Genomic DNA, 23,503 nt, shown 5'->3' with positions numbered 1-23,503 from the left:
ATTTGAACCTATGAACCTGGGCCGCCAAAGCAGAGCACGCAGAACTTTAACCACTCAGCCACGGGGCCAGCCCCCTTTCTTTCTTTTCTCATGCAGGTGTGTATTTTCTCTCTCTCTGATCACCTCTTCTTCCTTCTACACTATAAACCCAGATGCTCTGTAAGATCTGTCTTTGGCTCTGTTCTCTTCCTCCTCTGGTAATTTTGTAGCTTCATTTATCTCCCTTCCAAGAGCCAGCTAGACAGATGTCTTGGGATTTCCTACCAGAACTTCAAATTGAATACATGTCAAGTAGAAATATCATTTCCCATCTTTCAAGCCTACTACTTCTATGTTCTCTATTTCTAAGAATCTCATCATCCCTCTAGTCATTCACAAAGACCCCAAATTCACTATATTATCTGATCTCCTCACCCCCCACCACAAACTAAGTTACTACAAACTAAGTCCTAACAGTTCAACTTTAATATTTCTCAGATCCACCTTTTCTCTTACTCTTGGTGATTACCTCATTCAGAGTCTCGTTATTTCTTGCCTTCCTTAATACAAAGCTTCTTAACTGGTCTCTCTGCTTTCAGTTGCTTTCTTCATCAACCCATTTTAATCACTCTCTTATACTGATTCTATTGAAAACACCCTGCTCAAGACTTTCAATGGCTTGCCAGTGATTACTGTAAAATCTAAACTCAGGCATTCAAGGCTGTCAACAAATTGTTCTGTTTTTCTCATTTTTGTTGTTGTTGTTGATTTGCCTTTTTCACTTCATTTTCAGTTAACTGGTTTTAGTCCACACATGCCTGGTTCTCTGCCCTTCTTTTCATGTGGTTCTTTCCCCTATGCTACTCCCTACCACCTCCCTGTCCAATCTGTTTTTATATAACCTTTCTATTCGTCAAGCTACCAAATGTATTTCACACGGGAAATTTTATAATTCCATCAGCTAGAATTAATTTCTTTAATTCTTTGAGAAACCACAGGATTTCTCTCCCTTTTTGGTTACAGGGATATCCTTATCTTTCTTATCTCACTATATTGTAAGCTCCTTGAGGCAAAAGTCTATCCATTCACTCAACACACCTTACTGGCTACTTTTGGTAGTCACCTGACTACACTTGAAATGTGGCTAGTGCCAACGAAATGTGTAATAAATGTAAAATACAGACTGAATTGCAAAGAACTAGTATGAAAAGTAAACTACTTCATTAAATAATTTTTATATTGATAACCTATTAAATAATATTTGGATATATTGAGTTAAATAAATGTTATTAAAATTAACTTTATCTGTTTCTCTTTACCCTTTTTATACCGTGACTACTAGAAAATTTAAATTGCTCACATGTGACTCACATTATGTTTCTATAGGATAGTGCCGCTCTCCATTCTGTGTGAAGTACTGGGGATATGGAGGTAAAAGAAATGACTATGTTCTTCAAGGAACTCCTGTAGGCTTTATCATAATCTACATTAAAGTGCCCAGCACAGCAGCTTACTCTAGTGGTTAATGCTTCAACTTCATGATGAAATCTGGAACTGCAAGTGAGTGGCCTAGTCCCAAGGACTACTGATTGGACTAAAATTAGTTATTGTTAAAAATTCTGTAGGTCTTTAAAGGCAGAAATTGGGAGTTGTGGGAATTGGCAACTTTCTTCAAACTTCTTCAATTTTGATGCGTGATAACAAATGTTAACACTTAAGACTGAGGTAATATATTTATATCATGATATAAATATCCAGCACTTTGGGGGAAACAGGTCACCTCAGGTCTAGTAGTGACATCCACTAATATTACTGTGTATCTCAGAGTCAGGAACTTGGGGGTCTGGGGGTAGCTGCATAAGCTGATGGGCTTTCTCTTTCTGTACATACTGTAGTAACCCACTGGTGAGTACCGCAGAGACTTCTTACAGCTGAAACTCAAACTTTAACACTCTAGTCAGCTACAACTAAATAACATGCAGAATTTGAGCTTCATTTGTTTGTCTTATGAGGGTGAACCAATTTAAAATCAAAAGGGAAAGAAAAGAAAACAGATGTTTTTCTTCTTCATACCCAAAGCGTCATGAAGATACTGTTGTCCCACCAACTTGAGGTATTCCTCAATGGATTTGGTGGCAATGGTGTTCTCTCTGAAGATCAAGACATCATGCTCTCCACATCGATCCACCTCAGACATCACCAAATCGGTCAGAAAATCCTGGTAGAATAATGTTCAATCAGGCAGAAAGCAACTGAATAGATAATATACATTAGAAGAAACTGATGAAATATCAGACATCCTGCGAATGCTGCTTTAAAACTAAAGCTACCAGATTCATTTGAAAGAAAAACGTCAGTCAGGATAAAATCCTAGGTGTCACCACTCCTGAGTTTAAAATTCCTTCAAAGGTTTTCCACTACACTTTTGATAAAGGCCATAACTCTGAATGCGGTCTACAAGTGTCTATATTTTCTGGTTTCCGTCTACCTTCCCAGCCTCATATTGTACAATTCTTTCTGCATTCTGCTCCAGCTTCAAGGGCCTTCTTTTTAGGTCCTTGAACACATCAAACTCTTTCTAACATCCACTATCGTCTATTCATTACAAAGCTTTTTGCAAATGGTGTTCTCAGTTCTGCCCTTGCTCCTACCCTTGCTCTCACCCCCACAGTCATGGAGTTAATTCCTCGAATCCTTTGGATCTTCGTTTGCACATCATTTCCTTAATGAAGGCTTCTCTGACCAATACTGCCCCTGAACCCCATTAGTCAGGTCCCCTTAATCCACACTCTCATAGCATCATTTATCTTTTTTTTCTCTGCACTTCTCACTGTAATTACACATTTATTTCTGTAATTACTTGATTAATATCTGTTTTCCCCAGAATACTGTAAGCCCCATTAGACCAAAGACAGTGTCTATTTTTATTCACCTCTACATTTTCAGCACTTAACAATTTCTGACACATATCAGGTTTTCAATATATAACAGTTACAAATTGGTTCACAGTATCAACGTGGAATTTCTTTTATTTGTTTGAGAGGAAGATTGGCCCTGAGCTAACAACTCTTACCAATCTTCCTTTTTGCTTGAGGAAGATGGTCCCTGAGCTAACATCCGTGCCAATCTTCCTCTACTTTGTATATGGGACATGCTCACAGCATGGCTTGATGACCAGTGTGTAGGTCTGCGCCTGAGATCCAAACCTGCAAACCCCGGGCTGCTGAAGTGGTTCACGTGAACTTAACCATTACGCCACCAGGCCTGCCCCCAATGTGGAATTTCTTGAACCTAACACGAACTTATCTTCTAGGCTGACTCTCTCTATCTCTCTCCATCTATCCATTTGTCCACCCATCCATCAGAAGAAAGGCAGAAGGAGAAATAAAGCCCTTAAGAAATAGCTGCTTCATTTCTCAACAGTCTTAAAGAACTTAAAATTCAATGTTTATTGTTGTTCAGTATGAAATGAGATAATATATTTTTAATGTTATAAATTCATTGGATATTTTAAAGTCTCCAAAACCAAAAACAGAGGGAATATGCTGATTTATTTTTCTTTAAAATTAAGCATTTTGCACATTAATGGGATTTACTCTGGGGAAGCTCAATAGTGTAAAAGAGTTGTACACTTACGAATCACTATTAAAACTCGTGTCACAGGACAGGAAGAGACTTTGGGGCATGATGGCAACACTCTGTATCTTATTGTTGTGGTTTCCACGAGTCTATGTATAATCTGTCAAAACTCATCGAATTTTACACTTTAAATGGGTGAAGTTTATTGTATGAAAATTGCACCTCAATAAAGTTGTTAAAAAAATCCTACATAAACCCTTGAACTTTGAGCAACTGAAGAGCAGAATGACCATATCCATACAATGTCAAAGATGAGACTCAAAATTCCAATGACATCTCACCTCAAACTTGCAGGCTTTTTTTTTCAACACCAGAGAGCTCAAAATTATCATCGGTAAATTCAACCACAAGAATGATAAATCAATAGGAAGGCAGTTAGAAAAGGAACTAACTACTGAATATGTTGATATATTCTGATTTGTATCAAGAAAACTTAAAAGCACTTAACTTTACTGTTTGGTTCTAAATAAATTATTCTAGCTGTGAACTCCTCTAGATCTAAAATAAATTTTACCACAATCAATTTGCATATAAAATAATATAATGGAGACTCAGTCTAGTTAAGTGAATATGCCTCAAAGTTCAGGCCTATCAAAGACACTATCAATTGACTGGTCTTTTTCTTATGATTAGCATATTTCTCTTTTTCCATCTTCCTGAATTTTTACTTGTATCCAAGATGAAACAAGTTAAGGCTATCATGAAACAGCTACCAATTATATAACATCCCTTGCTATTTTAATTCAAAATTTAGATTTTAATCCTATGAAGATTCTTGATAACGCCCAGCATACTTCTGGAATACCTCCTTCTGTGACCAAGGGATATAGTCATCAATTAATCTTAACCTAAAATATAGTAAGGAGTAAAACCACAATACAACACACTCTAGAACTAAAGACAAACAATCTTGAACGCAGTGTGGGATTATCACACCAATCCTACATTTATTTCATCAGACAATAAAGAGCTAGCTATGGTATCCATATTTCATACAAATGGAATTTAAATAAGTATTTGTTGGTCTCTCCATTTTACTTTTTTAGTTTTATAATCCCCATCTTTTCTGGATCGAAGAACTGCTAATAGGGTTCCTTCCTAATTCTTTTTTTTTGACCAATAGCAAAGCATATTTCTCTAATTTGGCTCTTTACAGTAAAACAAACATGTTTGTTTCTTCATAAAGCGTAGGGAAGAGATTTGGGGTAATACATTCTCCTTTTCCACTTACCTTGGCTCTGCCAGTACTCTGAAGAATGTGCACTAAGGCACAGGCTAATTCTTCTTTATTTCTCACACTAATTACTGGTTCAAGGACAGAACACAGCATGGTATAGTTGCTGGTGACAAATTCTGCAAATTCTTTGTATTGCTCCATAGGCAGAATGGTGATAGTCTGGAAACGTGATTTAATTCGAATAGAAGGTCCTCCCGTCTTTCCTTTGTTGGGTGTAGGTGTACTCACAGGATACCACTTTTCTACAAATTGGCGACCAGTCACACTGGCAGTGGGGATGTTGACTAGCCCTACATAATTATTCTTGTCTTTTTTCTTCTTTTTTTCCACATCTTTATAAATGTGAACTGTGATGCTATGAAGAGGTGGAAGGCTGTAGAATTCAAAATGTTCACCCCAGAAAATATTGTCTGCTTTGGTCTTGCTGGTTGTACGAGCAAAGAGGGTATCATCAAGGCACAGTTCACAGAAATATTTCTTTTTAGGGGCAAGGTCCTTGGCTTCAATGATCCATAAACGAAGAACATTTTCAGCTCGTCTGCAATTGTCCTATAAGGAAGTAACAAAGTTGAGTTTGAGAGCTGAAATCTCAGACAACATTTTCCTCTTAAAGTAGGTGATGCTGACTATGTGCTTTATTAAGAGTAGTCAATAAATAATAAAAGGGATTCTTACCTCATTGTTCACAATAATGGCAAGCTCTAAACAAGAATGTATCAGAATCTTAGAAAGCCACATACATTCTATTTTACTTCAGGTAAAAAAATATCTTGTCATGTAAGTTCTCATAAAGCTAGCCTAGCAGCAACTGGACTACTTTCAGCAAATAAAATAGAGGTAAGTAGTTAAGACACTTGTGTTCTAGTCCCATTTCTATCATTCACTAGCTTCTGACTTGGGTAAGTCACTTAACTTCTGAGTCTTCTTATCCACACTGGTAGCATGACAATATCTGCAACAAGATTATTTTGAGCATAAAATAGCATAATATGTAAATGTGTTTTAAAAACTATATAAAAATTAAGGTATTCTTACTGTATTTATCTTCTATCAACTTACTGCTTGCAGAATTATACATTTTTTAGACACACAAAGCCACTATTACCTTATTTGGTTGAACTGTCCTGCGAAGGTTTTCCATCCACTTATCTCTCTCTGAAGCAGAGTTACAGCTGAAGCATTTACTTCCACTTAAGTAGGTAACCTTCAACATAAAGATTAGAGATAAGTATGGGAAACCTAGTTGTATCATTTAAGAGTTAGGGATATGCCATGAAGATAAACCATACTACATGAAACCAAAACGATAAGTGCTAGTTTTGTGATATCTATATCTACATCTACATTGGCTTTTTGCTTTGTTATCTAGGTAATATGCACACTCATCTCCAGGTATGAGAACAAAGGCCATTGAGAATTCAGTTCAGGAAGCTAAAACCTACCTACAATTCAAAAAGATCAAAAGTAAAAATCTTTCAGGCCACATCTTAAACTACCTGCAAATGAATATACTCAATTCTAAGTGAGTTAATAGAAAATAACTAAAAAAGGGAAGACAGTCTCTAAAATAGCTTATCAAATTTCTCAGGATTGCCTTCACTTACAATATTATGGAGGCTACTAAATCAAGGTGAAAAGAGTTACCAGTAATGAATTACTGTCTTTGGAATCCGTTTCTACTCCCCTAGGCAACAAATCTGTTGATTTCTAGTCATTTATTATGTTAGCCTGGCAATTACTATCACTGTCCTTTAAAAATGAAACATGTTGTCTATATGCCTAGCAGCTAACACTGGGCCTGGTATACAACATGCTGAACTGAGCTCCACAAATATGGGAACCTTCAAGTGACTTTTATAGAAAAGAACACCAAGAAATGACCTGTCCAAATTGCTGAAATGTGCTCACATACTAACTCAATCTCAGATTATAACTTAATGAATCAGGTCAGATTATGTGGTAGCTACTAGCCACAAGTGGCTAGTGAGCATCTGAAATGTAGCTAGCCCAAATGGAGATGTGCTCTAAGTGTAAAATACATATCAGATGTTGAAGACTTAGTTAAAAAAAAAAAAAAAGAATGTAAAAAATCTCATGGACAACTTTATATTAGTTATATGTTGAAATGATAATATTTGGGTTTAATAAAATTTAAAATTATGTATGTGGCTTGCTTTATATTTCTGTTGGATACTGCAGGTCCATAAGAACAGGAATCAAACATTTTTCAACTTCTACAGCATCTACCATAGGATTGATCACTAGTTACTTAGTAAGTTTGTGTTAATTAATCAAATCCTAACCCTAACAATTACATATATTATTTTAAAATTTAATTTGCAAATGGCCGATTGTGTACATCTAATTTGGGAGGGAGAAATTACCTCATAAAAAGTAAGAGTCATAATTTTCTGGTGAAGAGCAATTTGTTCTTTCAAGAAATTAGGCACCTGCAATGTGCCAGGGACTGGGCTAGGTGCAGAGGATTAAAAAAATAAAGAAGACATAGTCCCAAATCTCAAACTGCCCATGTTTTAGTTAGAAAAATTATGGTTTTGGTCAATTTCCTCAAGGAATCATTAAAATCAGGGGCTTTTGCTTTCAAGAGAAAAATAAAAACATATTGGGTGATATCTTCATCAATATTAAAAAATTAAAATACCAATTTAATAAGTTGTTAATCTTGTGACCTCTGCTGAGAAGGTACTAAGAACCCATTTATCTTGAAGCAGACTAGGCTAAAAGGCATGAGAAGCCATCATTAATAACTTTATGTATAATAACTATTATATATATTAAAGTTATATATATAACTTTATATTATAATAACCAATATAATTAGATTAATAGATTTCCAACTTTTTCCCTGTAAGTAGGTAGTTTTTAACAACTGAAAACCAGTTAAGATGATCAAATCATTAACACTACAGTAATCAAATCACAAAATCACTGGATAGAAAATCTTATCCAGTAAGACTTGTAAAACAAAATGCTTGTTGTTTACTCTTCCTTCTTTCTACACTTTTTTACCTCAAAGCAGAAGTCTTGTCCAAGGATGCTGCTATGGAGTGGTTTCACTGATACAGGCTCTCCTCTACCAAGATCAAGACACTCCACTGCACTGCATGGGCTCAGCAAGGATTCATGGGAACGTGACTCCTTTAGTTTAGGCAGCCCACGAGACCTACAAGAAGAAAAAGATATTTACAATAGTGTAACTACTTGGCCAAGGAGGAAATGAAGGTCTAACACAATGGAGGCTAACAACAAATGTATAAATGCCAAAGGGAAAAATAAACAAGGAGCAAATTAATAGTTCATCTATAATAATAATAACAGTAACTATATTCATGTGGTACATATAAACCATATACATTATATATTGGTGTGTGTACACACACGCACTGTTGTTTTCAACAAAACACAAAGTGTACTATAATTTTACTAGATTCAAGGAAGCTCAAAGTTCCACCACAAACATTGTTTTTCTCCTCATTTCTATCTTTGAGATGGAGAAATATATACTATTCAAGGTTATGTTATACATTCTTTTTTATGCAAAGGTATTATCAAAAGAAATGTTATTTCTTTTCTTTTTTTTCATGTGATAGCTTTATCCTCTTCTATCATTGACAAAATAGTAGTGGCTGAATCCCCATTCTGTTTCTTTCTGCTTTGGTGGAATAAACAGACATACACACAGAGAGTCAAAGCCAAACTTTTCAGCACAAGACCCTGCCTTTCAAAAGGTCTGATTTCCATTTCAATATGGAATCCTTTTCTGGCAAGCTTTTGGTTCTATCCATGCTTTAATACATAAATATGAATAAAGAATAAAGTGCCTGGAAGAAACCTCCCACCCTCAAATGAAATGTTCAAATTCTCATCTAGAAGAACAGATCTTTGTCAACACCATTCAGGCATCCTGGTTGATTTTGTTTCCTAGTTGTTTAAAAAACAATACTAGGAATCATGATTCTTGTCACTACAGGAGCTAGTACTTCACTGCCTTCCCCTTGGAAGAATTAACGAAATCAAACAATATAAAGCAGAATATTCTTAAATCCAGAACTGGATAGCCATGCAGTTTTACTCAATAATTGTAGTATTTATTGACTGAAACACCCAGAGTTAAATACATATATTTGAAGCAGAAGTACCTAGCAATAGGGATAAAGAAATGTCTTGTGTTAAGACATTTGTTTTTGTAAAACAAACTAAATAAGCAGCTTCATTCACTTCCTTGAAATAACCACATTAGCATTAAAAGGAATTGAAATACTTAATGCCAGAGTAGCTTTCACTTAAATTATAAAGTAATGAGATAAAGGAAACTAGCACTAAAGGCTGCCCTTTCCCTTCTATTTCCATTCTAACATTGTTTAATCAAACTCCATACAGTAAGAAGCATCTGAAGCTTAGGATTTTAGTCCGTTCTTTCCACACTCAAAAAAACCAACCCCCATTTAATGGTTAGGCTGAAAAATGTGTGTTCTGATATTCAGCAGTCTTTTTAAGGTCAAAGAGACAATAATTATATTTACCATTGTTAATACAAAGCATGCACAAAAGCCACTTAATGTTTTGTACATAAAAATATAACAATATAACAGCTCCACATTGATTTACTTTTGTTCTATTGGATAAGACAATGACATGTTATATACCATAAACACAGCACATCATCTATAAATAACTAAATGCTAAAGCAATTTTATTACTTTAATGTAATTACCATACAGCCTTGCCCAATAGGCTTGATAGGCAGCTGGGTCGAGGCAACAGGATACTGTAATCTTTCTTAAACACACAGAAAATAACAATTCCAGCCCATTTTTCCCAGGAAGAGTTCCTTGGAGGGGAAAAGCCTCTCATGCTCTGAGAGTGAGCCTCTCAACAGGAAAGATGAAGGCACATTTAAATAGAAGGAGGTATGACATAAGGCTTATTACTTTTATTTTTAAAATTCTCTAGGAAAATATTCTAAAACATAAATTAATTTTATTTCAAATAAAATAAATGTCTACCTACATGAAGCAATTGTACAGCCACCTGGCAGTGCAACCCCAAATCATGGTGGTGCCACATGTCACGGTATAGCAAGTCACTTTCTGAACTACATCTCAGAAAAGAACTCTCTGTTTAAACAAGAACCAATAGAAGATGGTTTCTCTGCTGCCTTCGGTTACCGATAACATCTTTGGATAAATGTTTTGCAGGTATAATTTCAAGTCTTCAATAGAAGCAGAACGGAAACACAAACAACAGAGCTTGAAGTCATCTTCCAAATAGGCTGCAGGATAGGTAATATTCCTTCTTCTCTTCCTCAGGCTGCATCCAGCCCCTCAGGTAACACAAACAAGGTTCCTGGGCTCTAGGCTGGGCCTGTTGCCATGGTGCTACACCTATAAAGAGATTAGAGCTAAAGGCAGCAGGGAGAAGCTGCCGCTTGAAGGACTCAAGGAACATGCTCTGCAAACGTGACCATTTTAAGACAGAAAGGAAGAAACGGCAAAGCTCCTACCCACTCCCATTAACAATTTCTCAGTCAGAGGCTGTAGGAGAAAACTGAGGCAACTCTGGGGGTGGAGGAGAATCTCTTAACTCTCCTAGAGGACAAAGCTGAGAAGCTTTAGCTTGCTTCCTGTATGATTCCCAGGCCCCTCCTAGAGAGTGCTGGCTACATCCCACCTTGCAAGTACAATCTTCCTCTCACATCTGTTCTATTTCTTTTGCAGTGCTTATCCTAGTTTAATATTCCTAGGTACTATTCTGCATTAACTTATTTGGTTACACATTGTCTTTTTCCCTTTTACAGAAAGTTGGATAAAGTTCTTTATTCACTGTATTTCTAATGCTGAACACATTTCATTTCAACACTCAGGTCTAACTTCCAAGTGCAGCCATAAACAGATATTACAACCAAGTCCTCAGGAAACAGGATTCGAAACTCTTCCTAGTTACTGAAATTTCAATTATTAATACATAGTTCAGAATCTCCTATTCAGCATTTATGCATGTATGCGTGTATATACACACCTACACTCACATACCCGTGAATTGAACACTAAAGTCACTAATATGTTCAACATTACACTGAATAAATAAGCAAGCCCTTCCTGTATTGGGAAGAAAGCGTCTCAGAGAAGACAGAAGTAATTCCCAGAGAAGCAGGATTACAGTAAACAGGAAGATCAAGCGGCCTGGGAATGGCCTGGGGGGAGGCATTATCTGTGCAACTATTTCCATATAATAGCATTAGTAACCCCAAATCCTCTCTAAATCATATTTACCTCCTCCTGTACCTTCATATGAATTGATCTTTCTTAGATCTGCTAACTAGAGCGTTTTAGCAGCTTTGTATGGCACTACAGTTTACTTCTCGAATGGAAAGTAGAATGTGGATTTATTGAGAGAATAATACAAGTTTAAGACAACTCAGACAACTCTTCTCAGTCCAATCTGACAACAGTCTTCACCAAGGAACCCTGCCCCAAAGTGGATATCGAGAATCCCTTGACTACTGGCCCTTCCTGACTACTTCTCTTCCCGACCCTTGCACCCTCATCCCCAAATCCTCATCATCCCAAATACCATGTAAGAATAATTCAGGGCTGCAATATGATTATTTCTTGGTTTAATTGGGAAACTGCTTCCCAGAAGCAATTTTACTTCTAATTAAGGAACACCATATTCTTTACATTTTTGTTTTAAGGTCAGCAGACAATTTTGATTTCTGTGTAAACTTGAGGACCTCTAGCAATGTGATAGGTAAGGGTTAAAAAGGTAATTGCTTTGCTGATGAAGATTACCTGCTGCTTTTGACCTCTTTAAGATATAAACTGCAAGGCAGGAAGGGCTTTCTATTACTCACTACAGTGAATTGGTATTATATTGCTTTAACCAAATCCCTATCTGAAATCAGTCTTAAAAGACAAAAGTGAAGGGTTGGTGGATCGGGAGCCAACACACACACCAGTGGAAACACTGATGAAGAAAAAGAAAAAGGAGTCAAAGAACTCTGATTAGTGCAATGTTAAGTAAAACACAGCTGGATTTTTCTCAGCTTAACCATCCAATTTTTTTAAAAGCCATATTTCCTTCAAAGTGCCAATAGTGCTTGGATGTGCTAGCTCAATGTGCCACATGTTTACAGATTCAGTTCCATCAGTTCCAAATTTGGGAAACTTTTAATTAAAAATGCTTATTGCCACACAAAATCCTATACTCCAGAGCAGGTGAATTTCTGCTTGGCTTGGCAGTTAGGATTCCAGACCACTGCACTGAATTCTTGAAGAGACAGCTCAGCCATAAGCTGGGTGCAGCAATATATGCTTGTATTCACTAATATGTATTCCAAAGACACTTTATAACCTTGTTTGAAATTTCCCAGGTAGTAATTAACAAAATTCAGTACCCTAATACTCTACCAAAAAATTTACATAAAGTCTAATCAGTTTTTTAAAAACTGCATCTGAGATCTCACTTTGGGAAAAATGTAGCTTTACTTGCTCCTCAGATTTTATTGTTTTTCAGCCTGGTATCTGTGAAAACATAGGATTTCTGTTTTCTGTTTGAAAGAGTAGATCCTTTCCTGTACTGTAATTTTAAAGGTTTCCCTCCCTGGATTAAAAAATAAAGATAAATTAGAGCTCATTCACCAGAGTTCTACTTGTGTGCTAAAAAATGTCCTCCCTGAAGATCCTGACAGGCTGGTTGCAGTGATTTACCTGCTGCAGTTAAGGCCAGTCCCTACTGCTTATATTACTCACTGATTAGTACGTTAGTTTAAAGAATTATACCATACAACCACTCACACAAAAGCTATTTATGGAAACATAACACATCCTGCTAATCTTCCCTTTCTCTGCTCTCAGACTCTAGACAGGATGGTCTAACGAGTTCAGCTGCTCATGGGAAAGAAGCATATTTGTCAGCCCGAGTTGTCACTTAAAATGAACAAATTCATGGTAAGGAAATTTATCATCATAGACGAAAATGACATTCAACCTATTTTGGCACATAAACATGTATATATACACTGAAGGCAGACATAGAAGGAAGACAAGATTATAAATATTAAAATGTGATCTGGAGGGCAGAAAACTCAACTAGCGTCCAGTATGACAGACACTAGGCAACAATCTCTTTACAGAAACTACCATGTTGTAATACACCCTTTTCTTTTGTTCTTAAATTGCAAACGGAATGTAATATACCAGTGCCTGTTAAACAAATTAAATATAAACACAACTATATTGAATTTTAAAAATTCCATGAAACTAGATCAAACCACATTCACAAATCAACTCAACTAATACACTTACTAGTTAAAGAGTGAGTGGAAAGGCTAATAACTTTTCTTTCACTTTTTCTGAATTTAGTTAGACTTTTAGTCTCATTATTGCCATAAAATTAAGTATGAGTAAAAGGAGAATAAAAGAGAAAAAAACTGATGGAGTTCAATGACATGTACTTCTTAATCATTCCTAAACTCATGACTATTTGCTTTCACATTAGTTTCTCATTTGGCTGAATAAATGAAAATATGTATGAATCCACCTATCCCCAATAATTACTTGGTATACATTATGTGTCAGGCACTATACTAGAGATAAATGTAAGGAATGCAACGGTGAGTACATGGTCCTTGTACTCAAACACAGCTTATAATCTAGTGAGTTAATCCATTATAATATAATGTGATAAAACCTATGAAAAAGGATGCAAAAGAGGCTCTGTGAGCACTTAGTAGGGGCCCTAGATCTTAAATTGGGGATTCAGAGAAAGTTTCTTAGAAAAAAGGTAGTATGAAGTTGTGACTTGAAGGATGAGGTGGAGTTAGCTATATGCAGATGCAGAGGTACTGAGAGTTCTAGAGGGAATGGCTAGCATGTGAGAAGGCCCGTAGTGAAAGTATACTAGGGTGTTTGAGAAAATGAGAGTTCAGCGGTGTGGCTCTGGTGCAGTATGGATGTTTGTTGGGGCTAAGAGAAGAGGGGTGGGGAATAATGAGGCTTGACAGAAACCATGTATAGTACTGTGGGTATTTCAACTTGATCACAAGACCAGTGGACATAGAAAGGTTTTGGGTGGTGGAGAGGGAATGATATGATCAGATGTGTGTCTCAGTAAGAGTACTTTCTCTAAGGAGCGGAAAAAGTGAGGGGTACACAGAGAGGGGAGAGAAAAAATGAAAGACTTAAAGACTAGTTCACAGATTATGGTAGTAACCTGAGTAAAGATCATAAACTAGAGCGGCAGAAGAGGGGAAGAAGTAGATAGAGTTGAGAGATAATTAGGAGGTAAATAGGCCTTAATGACGGGAATGTTGCAGGTATCAGGGAGAGGGTACAGTCAAGGATGAGCCACTGGGTAGAAAGATGATGATGTCTTTTACAGAGATGGGAAATGAGAGGCAATGCTCTTTGAGGAGAGGGCAGAAATGAAAGCAAGTTTTGGACAAGTTAAGTTTGAGGTTCCTGTGGGAGTAGATGTGTGCTACAGACTGAATGTTTGTGTACCCCCCCCCCAATTTATATTGAAATTCTAATCTCCAATATGATAGTATTTGGAGGTGTGACCTTTGGGAGGTGATTAGGTCGTGAGGGTGGAGCCCTCATGAGTAGGATCAGTGCCTTTATGAAATAGACCCTGGAGAGATCCTCAACCGTTCCCCCATGTCAGGACACAGCCAAAAGTCAGTCTTTTGAACCAGGAAGCAGATCCCCACCAGACAGTGAATCTGCTAGAGCCTTGACTTTGGACTTCCCAGCCTTCAGAACCGTGAGACATAAATTTCTCTTGATTATAAGCCATCTATAGTCTATGGTATTTTGTTATAGCAGCCGGAACGGACTAAGACAATGTGAATTCTGAAAGAGAACATGCAGACCAAGAGAAGGTCCTAAGAAAATAAGCTGAGGAATACTACCACGTAAATCTACAAAAATGACAAAAGAGACTTAACAATTTGAAAGACAGAAAGAAAACCAGGAGACTCAAGTATCATAAAAGCCCAAGGAAGAGAGCTCTCAAGAAGGGTGGACTGTCCATTACTGCAGAAGATCAAGTGTGTTGAAATATTTATGGTAGACACCAGACATATGAACCGAGAGATAATTGGAGACTTTGGCAAGAGCAGTTTCAGGGAAGTCATGAGGACAAAAATGAGATTGCGGGGGGCTGAGAAAATGAATAGGAAGTGAGAAAGCAGAGACTAACTCATGAAGTCGGACAGTGAAGGGGTGGCAACTGGGAAATAACTAGAAGGAGACATAAGGCTGAAATGGGGTTGTAGGAGGTTTTCTTCTAATTAAACATTTTTTCGCCTTAAAGTAATAAGTGCTCTTGGTAATAAATTCCAAGAGCTCAGGAGGATAGAAGGTGAAGAATATAAATAAGGGTACTTCCCTTAATCTCCTATAGAAAATACTATTAACAATTTTTGTGACCCCTCTCATAAATTGTTTATACATAGACAACCAAATACACACACACACACACAAATGAGATTCTACAAAACTTTTTTTCCTTAACACTGTATTTTTGACTCTTGTCCATGCTGGAACATATAGATATAACTCACCTCTTTTTAGTGACCACAAAGTATTCCCTTATATAGGTCTGGAGTAGTTTAATCAGTCCCTGATGACCACTTAAGTTTTTCTTTTCTTTTTTTGTGATTACCACCCAGGTTTAAAAAGTATCTCAGCACATATATCTTTATGTACATGTACTCATATGAAAGTGCTAGATCAAAGGGCATATACATTTAAAATTTTCATATTGATAAATTCTCCTCCATAAAAGATGGCATCAATTTAAACTCCTACCAACAGTGTATGTTTCTATATGCTATCACCAAAATGGGACATGGCTGAACTTCAAAATTCTTTGCCAGTATAATTGGTAAAAAATGGTATTTCATTATTTAATGTGCATTTCTTTACTTATGAGGTTAAGGACATTTTAACATGTTTATTGGCAATCTCAGTTTCTTTTTCTGTGAGTTAAGAACTACTATATCATATTTTAAACGATTTATAGTGAATGCTCTTTGTATAGTAAGTAAATTAACACTTTTCTGTCATATTTCTAATTATTTTCCCCAGTTTATGCTTAGGAAGAGTTCTTTCATTCTAAGACCATAAGAAATCTAGCTACATTTTCTTTTAGTGTTTTTAACTTTTCATCCAATCCATTTGGATTTGAAGGGGAAGGAGGAATGAAAGGAGTACAGTAGGGAGTTAGCTTTACATTTTACCAAACTGTGGAAATATTATGACCATAAATTGACTTATTAATTATTACTGCATAGTATTCCACTTTCATTAAGAGGTGTTGTTTGGAGTATGTTTGTGTGTATGTAGGTGTGTGTGATTTTTACCTTTGATTTTTCCTTCTTTCTCAATGACCTTCTCAGAAAGTTATGATTCCTATCAACACATGCAACAAAGGGTATAATGGAAAAGGCACTCAACTTGGAGCCAAAGCCCCGCACATTCACATCAGCTCAACTGCTCACTAGCTATGTGATGAGGAACAAATAATTCTTTCTTTCTGAACCTTGGTTATCTCATTTGTAAAATGTGGATAATGATTTCTCTTCCTATACATCACACAGTTATTATGAGAATCAAATGCAACAATCCATCATTTCATAAATATCTCATAAACTACAGTTCCATACAAATGGGACTAATACAATAGACATAGAGCTTTTTTACAGTGATATGACATGCAGTAGCTCATTTTATGTAAATTATTCATCTGGTTGAGATCAGGATAGCTATTTTCTTGAATATATTCTTTGCTAGAAGAATATGAAAACAGAAGGAATAAATGTATGGAAATAATTTTTTTCTATTAAGATAAAGCATTCTAATGAATTTAAGATGTTATCACGATACAATAAGAAACTTTAACTGGACTACAGTTCACAAAACTAAGGGACTTTTAATTGGACCATAGCAGTAAACATTGGTAAGGGAAATTCTATAATCTATAGCTAAACTGTATTGATTAATTAGTGGCCTGGAATCCAATAATTTCTGAGAAGTTGTCATTCTATCCAAGTACATCATATTGAAAAAGATTATTCTTTATTATCTAGAATTTGTTTGGACTCTTCCCTTCTGTTTCAGGCCAACAAAAATTAAGTTCCTTAATAGGACAGGCATTGTACTAAGGAATGGGATAGAAAGATTGTTTGTACCCTCAAGGAGTTTCCAATCTGCTACAGTAAGCGGAGACATGAAAAGATAAATTCAATAGAAAGTAGTTAGTCCTATAATACGGGATATGCAGTTGGCCAGGGTAAGTACGTAGGGTAGGTGCTTAGTTTAGAATGGTGTATGGGAAGAACAAGGAAAAGAAGTCAGGGAGCACATGACTCCTGACTTGGGTTTTGTTGCATGAGTATGAATTAGAAGTAAGCCTGACAAAGGACAGGGTGTAGGAATAGGAAATGATATTTGGGATAGAGAGGGCAGCAAGCTCAAAAGCAGAGAAATACAAAACAGTATGGTAAGTAAATGACAGACCTTTGGTAGGAGTGGTAGGAGATAATGCTGAGAGTTAGGGAAGCACAGTGTTATGTTGCATTTTGTTCATTATGCTAAGGACCGTAGATTAATGAAAGTATTATATACATATGTGATGAAATATTAAAACTGAAGTTTCAATTGAGACACTAAGATAAAAGAGATGTTGTATACCACAATGAAGTACCAGATAAACTGTAAAACAAAGGAAATGTTTGGAACCAGTTCTATTACCTTGAACCCCTCAGAATAAGACTATAAAAAGTGGTTAGAGAATAGAGAAGGGAAGGGATTTTGTGAGAGAGATTTTTCGGAGAAAGCTGTGAGGCTCCACCTCCTGTCCCCTATGGGATATGGGTATGGAATGCAGAAAGGGTGAAGTTTGATTTTATCTGGGAAATCTAGATGATGAGAAATGACTAACTGCTGGTGGCAGAGCCTGAGAGAGTTGATGCTTTTGGATTAGCCCGCACTCCTAGGAGGTTTGTCAGGGCAAAGGATGTGTGGATATCTCCTGTGGACTAGAGGACTGCAAGGGTGATGAGACCACAACTGCAAGAATTCCTTCCTAGAAACTGTGAAAGGAGCTGCAAGTGAACACCTGGAAGAGAAATGTACCTGCCAAACTCAATAAAACCATAGGTGATAGCTCCTCAGAGATGAGACATTTGTGAAGAATTCCCCAAAGACCCTATAATAGAAGAGTCAGCTTTAAACATCTGCCAGGCTCAGGGAGCGTTACGGAAGGCTAAGATAGTACTAGAACTTTCTTACCACCGTTCTCCTTTCTGTCTCCCCTTGCCCAAAAACTGAAGGGCACCTAAAACCATGCTTATTAAGCTAAAGGGGAAGAATAGACGAGGAGAAAAGTGGTAGTTTACAATACTTGCTTCTCCAAAGGCAGGCAGATTCCCTGTAATTGGTTTGGCTGGGGTAGGTTTGCAGGTTTGATTAATATCTTGAACTAAAAGCCAGTAAGTTCTGAGTCAAGACCTTTTATTTACAGGAATCACAGGTTAAATAAATGCATCACAGACCTAAATACAAAAGCTAAAAATCATAAAACTTCTGGAAGAAAACATAGGTGAAAATCTCTTGGGATACACGTTAATAAAACCTGTAAACGTTTTCTGGTGGGAACGTAAAATGACACAGCTACCCTGGAAAATAGTTTGGGAGTTTCTTATAAACCTAAACATATACTTACCATACAATCCAGCAATTGCATTCTTGTGCACTGACCCTAGAGAAGTGAAAACTTGCATGTACACAACTGTTTACAGCAACTTTACTCATAACAGCTAAAACCAGAAACCACCCAAATGTTCTTCAGTGGGTAAATGGTTTAACAAAGTCTGGTACATCCATACAATGGAATACTACTCAGCAGCAAAAAGGAATAAACTATTGCTAGATGCAACAACTTGGATGGATTTCAAGGGCATTCTATTTAGTGAAAAAAGCCAATCTTAAATGGTTACATACTCTATGATTCCATTTACATAGCATTCTTAAAATAACAAAAGTATAGAGATGGAAAACAAATTAGTGGTTGCTGGGGACAAGGATGGGTGCGGGGAGGTGGGTATGACTATAAAGGGGCAGCAGAGGGAGTTCTTTTCTAGTAATGGAACAATTCTGTATCTTGATTGTGGTGGTGGTTACACAAATCTATACAGAGGATTAAATTGCACAGAACTATAAACACACAAATGGTGCATATAAAGTTGGTGAAAACTGAATAAAAACTGCAAAAGTCTCTTCCAGTTAATAGCAGACCAGTTAATAGTACTGTACCAATGTCAATTACCTGGTTTTGATAGTATACTACAGTTAGAAGATATCCCTACTGGGGGAAGGGTTTGCAAGACTTTAAAGTACTATTTTTACAACTTCTCGTGAGTATATCAATCAACAATAAAACATTAAAAAATTAGTTCTAATGAAGAGAAACTCAAGAAGTTGAGTATATTGCTTCAAAATTCCCCCTACAAATGAACACCACACTTACTTTTCCTGACAAAGAACAAGCAGACTATTTTAAAGCCGTGCTTTGTCAGTGAGCCTCAGAATTGAGGACATTACTGTGAAGGTTTTCGTTTGAAGGACGTTTGAAGGAGGTGGGAAATTCTACTCCAGGTGCTTCTCTTTACCTCAAGACTGGTGAATTTAAGTAGCACTTCCAGAGCAGGGTTGGCAACCTGACAGGCATTCGAATCCTGGAATGCCTGACAATGTAGTACGAACGCTGTTTTCCAGCATTTCCTAGTTTTTTCAAACTTTTCAAAGTACATTTGAATGAAAGGCATAAACATCAGAGTCTTCTCCTGTCCCAACATCCTCCCACTATGACATGTCTTTAACACAAAAATGCTGCCAATATTGATTCTAGGAAATCACTTTACTGGCTTTTATCCCATTAGATGGCTTTGGAACAATGATGACTTTGTGACATCCTATTGATTTTGCCTCTAAAACGTTTCTCCTATCTTGTCTCTGCCTCTTCATTCCGACTGCCACTACTCTCCTTAGAGCCTTCATTATTTCTTACAATAGTTTTTTGCTAACTGGTCTTCCACACTTAGTCTCTGCAAACTAAGTCATTTGAAATTTCATTGCTGAATTAATCTATATACAGCACAATTCTGATTAGGTCATTTCCTCACTCAAAAATGTTTAAAGGCACTCCATTGCTTACACAATAAAATCCAAACTCCTCAGTCTGACATTCTAGGACCGCCTTGTGTATGGAATATTGGGTTGAAAATAATTTCCACTCAGCATTTTGAAGACATTGCTCCACTGACTTCTGGTTTTCCATATTTCTATTGAGAATTCCAATGCAATCATCCCACTCTTCCTTTGTACGTAACCCATTTTTTTCTTTCCAGAAGCTTTTAAGATTTTTTTTAAGCCTCAGTGTTATAGCTCATGATGATGTGAATTGATGTGTATGTGGCTGGGGGTCTTTTGTCTTTGTTAATTTGCTCTGTTGGAACTTTGGTGGCCTTTCCCATCTGGACATTTATGTTTTTCCATTTAAGGAAACTTTCTTGTATTATTTCTTTGACAATTTCCTCTCCAAAGTTTTTCTATGTTCTCTTTTACTAGAATCTTCTGGATTGATTTTCTCATTTTCTGTTCTACTTTCTGGGAGAGCAACTTGACTTTAGCTTTTATATTTTTAATTTCCAAGCTTTCCTTTCTTGTTTCCTTGATGTTCCTTTTCTTATAACACCTTGTTATTGTTTCAAAGATGCACAATCTTATCTTTTGAAAATATTCATTATGCTTTGAAGCTGTTTTTGCCTCTATGCAGTGTCTCTGGATTTCTTCTGCGTTCTTTTTTCTCTCTCCTATTTACTTGTTTTTCTCTCTTTCATGTTGGAGACTTTCCTCAAATATGAGGAGATTCTTGGCTATCTGCTTATATTTAAGAGTAAAACACTAAAAAGGCTCAATGGAAACTTTGTGGGCCGGATTGGAGCTTATAGACTGATGAGCTTCACTGAAGAGTACTTCCTGGCCAGCTGTTTTTTAAAAAATAATTTAACATCTTTATTGAGATATAATTCACATACCATAAAATCTACCCATTTAAAGTGTACAGTTTTCAACATATTCAGAGTTGTGCAATTATCACCACAATCTAAGCTCAGAACATTTTCATCAGTCCGAAAAGAAACCTCATGTTTACCAGCAGTCATTCTGCATGCATCACCTCCCCGTCCTATATCCCCAGCTTCTCGCAACCATTAATCTACTGTCTCTATAGATTTGCCTCTTCTGGACACTTGATATAAATAGATCACACAATTTATTCTCTTTTGTGATTGGCTTCTTTCACTCAGCATAAAGTTTTCAAGGTTTATCCATGTTGTAGCATGCATCAGTACTTCATTCCTTTTTATGTGTAAATAATATTGCATTGTACGAATATATCATGTTGTGTACATCCATTCATCAGTTAAGGGACATTTGGGTCATTAACACTTTTTGGCTATTATGAATAATGTTGCTATGAACATTCATGTACAAGTTTTTGTGGGGACATATGTTTCATTTCTCTTAGATATACTTAGGAGTGGAATTACCAGCTGGGATTATAATGGGGGAACAGAAATGTCGGTATCTGTAGGTCTTTTTATGTGGGTTGGTTCAGTTTCTCAAATTGGCTATTTGATAAATGTAAGCCTGACTGCTGGCCTTCTAGAGCGGGGTGGGAGATGAACCTTTCCAGAGTTCTGAGGGTGGTTGGGTAAATCAACCTCCTTCTTACGTCAGAGACTGCTAGCTGTCCTCCTAATGTCCATCCCATCCTCCTTTCTTAATAACAAACTCTTGTATTATTAGGGGCAACAATGTACCCAGGCATGACATTTCCCAGTCTCTCTTGCAGATGAAGGTGGCAATGATACACAAACAGAAGTCACCAGATGCGGTTTCAGGGAAATTGCTTTAAAGGGAGATAACTTAGCTGGAAGACAGTTGTCCTTTTATGGGCCCCTCTTTTCTGGTGCCGGAAACACGGATGCTATAGCTAGAGCTTCAGTAACTACATTGTGTTCACAAAGAGATCCTTGAAGATGCTAAGGATGGCAAAGGAAAAAGCCTACACAGAGCCCTGGCCCCTTAACCCTTGACTGCCCACCATCACACTTCTTTTACATAAGGAAAAAATAATTTACTTTGTTTAAGCCATTATTATTTTGAGTACCTGTTAATTAGCAGCTGATCTGAATCCTAAGTGATGGCTCTTTCCACAATTTCCTTCTGCAGGCAATTACATCTGATCTTCCTCTAATTTTAAGTAATCTATCATTCAGATTTCTCCTAGTTTCATCAAAGATGGAGTTCATATTTCTGTTTCTTATACTGAGTAATTTTTAAGACAAAAAAAGCAGAAAGATCATAGTGCTATAAGGCTCGAAATTAATTACAAGAAAAAAGCTGAGAAAGGCACAAAGATGTGGAGACTAAACAACACACTACTGAACAAGCAATGGATCATTGAAGAAATTAGAGAAGAAATAAAAAAATACCTGGAAACAAATGAAAATGATAGCATGCCATACCAACTCATATGGGATACAGCAAAAGCTGTATTAAGAGGAAAATTCATCACAATACAGGCACATCTTAACAAACAAGAAAAATCCCAAATAAGCAACCTTAAAGCACACCTAACTGAACTAGAGAAAAAAGAACAAACAAAGCCCAAAGTCAGCAGAAGGAGAGAAATAATAAAAATCAGAGCAGAAATAAATACTATTGAAACGAAAAAGGCAGTAGAAAGGATCAATGAGACAAAGAGCTGGTTTTTTGAGAAGATAAATAAAATTGACAAACCACTAGCCAGACTTACAAAGAAAAAAGGGAGAAAGCTCAAATAAACAAAATCAGAAATAACAACAGACTCTGCAGAAATACAACAGATTATAAGAGAATACTACAAAAAAACTATATGCCAACAGAATGGATAACCTAGAGGAAATGGATAAATTCTTGGACTCCTACAATCTCCCAAAGCTCACTCAAGAAGAGGCAGACAATTTGAACAGACCAATCACAAGGAAAGAGATTGAAACAGCAATCAAAAACATCCCAAAGAATAAAACCCCAGGACCAGATGGCTTTCCTGGGGAATTCTACCAAACTTTCAGAGAGGATTTAATACCTATCCTTTTCAAGCTATTCCAAAAAATTAGAGAAGATGGAACACTTCCTAACACATTCTATGAGGCCAACATCACGCTGATACCAAAACCTGACAAGGACACCACGAAAAAAGAGAACTATAGGCCAATATCACTGATGAACATAGATGCAAAAATTCTAAACAAAATTTTGGCAACCAGAATTCAGCAATTCATCAAAAGAATCATACATCAGGATCAGGTGGGATTCATACCAGGGACACAGGGATGGTTCAACATCCGCAAATCAATCAACGTGATACACCACATCAACAAACTGAGGAATAAAAACCACATGATCATCTCAATAGATGCAGAGAAGGCATTTGGCAAGATCCAACAGCCATTTATGATAAAAACTCTGAATAAAATGGGCATAGAAGGAAACTACCTCAACATAATAAAGG

General features: G+C 36.6%; 1 protein-coding gene across 6 annotated transcripts in view; it reads right to left on the bottom strand.

The window, feature by feature from the left end:
• Positions 1-23,503, bottom strand: part of RASAL2 (RAS protein activator like 2) — a 371,329-nt gene that overhangs the window by 34,663 nt on the left and 313,163 nt on the right. For all 6 annotated transcript variants that reach the window (XM_046681498.1, XM_046681500.1, XM_046681499.1 and 3 more), the window contains 4 exons: positions 7,886-8,039; positions 5,961-6,059; positions 4,850-5,404; positions 2,053-2,197 (listed from right to left, as the gene is read on the bottom strand). In XM_046681498.1, coding sequence (XP_046537454.1) covers positions 2,053-2,197; positions 4,850-5,404; positions 5,961-6,059; positions 7,886-8,039 — 953 coding nt within the window. The remainder of the gene's footprint in view (positions 1-2,052; positions 2,198-4,849; positions 5,405-5,960; positions 6,060-7,885; positions 8,040-23,503) is intronic.

The sequence above is a fragment of the Equus quagga genome, chromosome 13, assembly GCF_021613505.1.
Source record: "Equus quagga isolate Etosha38 chromosome 13, UCLA_HA_Equagga_1.0, whole genome shotgun sequence".
Classification (NCBI taxonomy): domain Eukaryota; kingdom Metazoa; phylum Chordata; class Mammalia; order Perissodactyla; family Equidae; genus Equus; species Equus quagga.
Note: the sequence above shows the minus strand (reverse complement) of the source record. Positions and strands in the feature narration are given on the sequence as shown.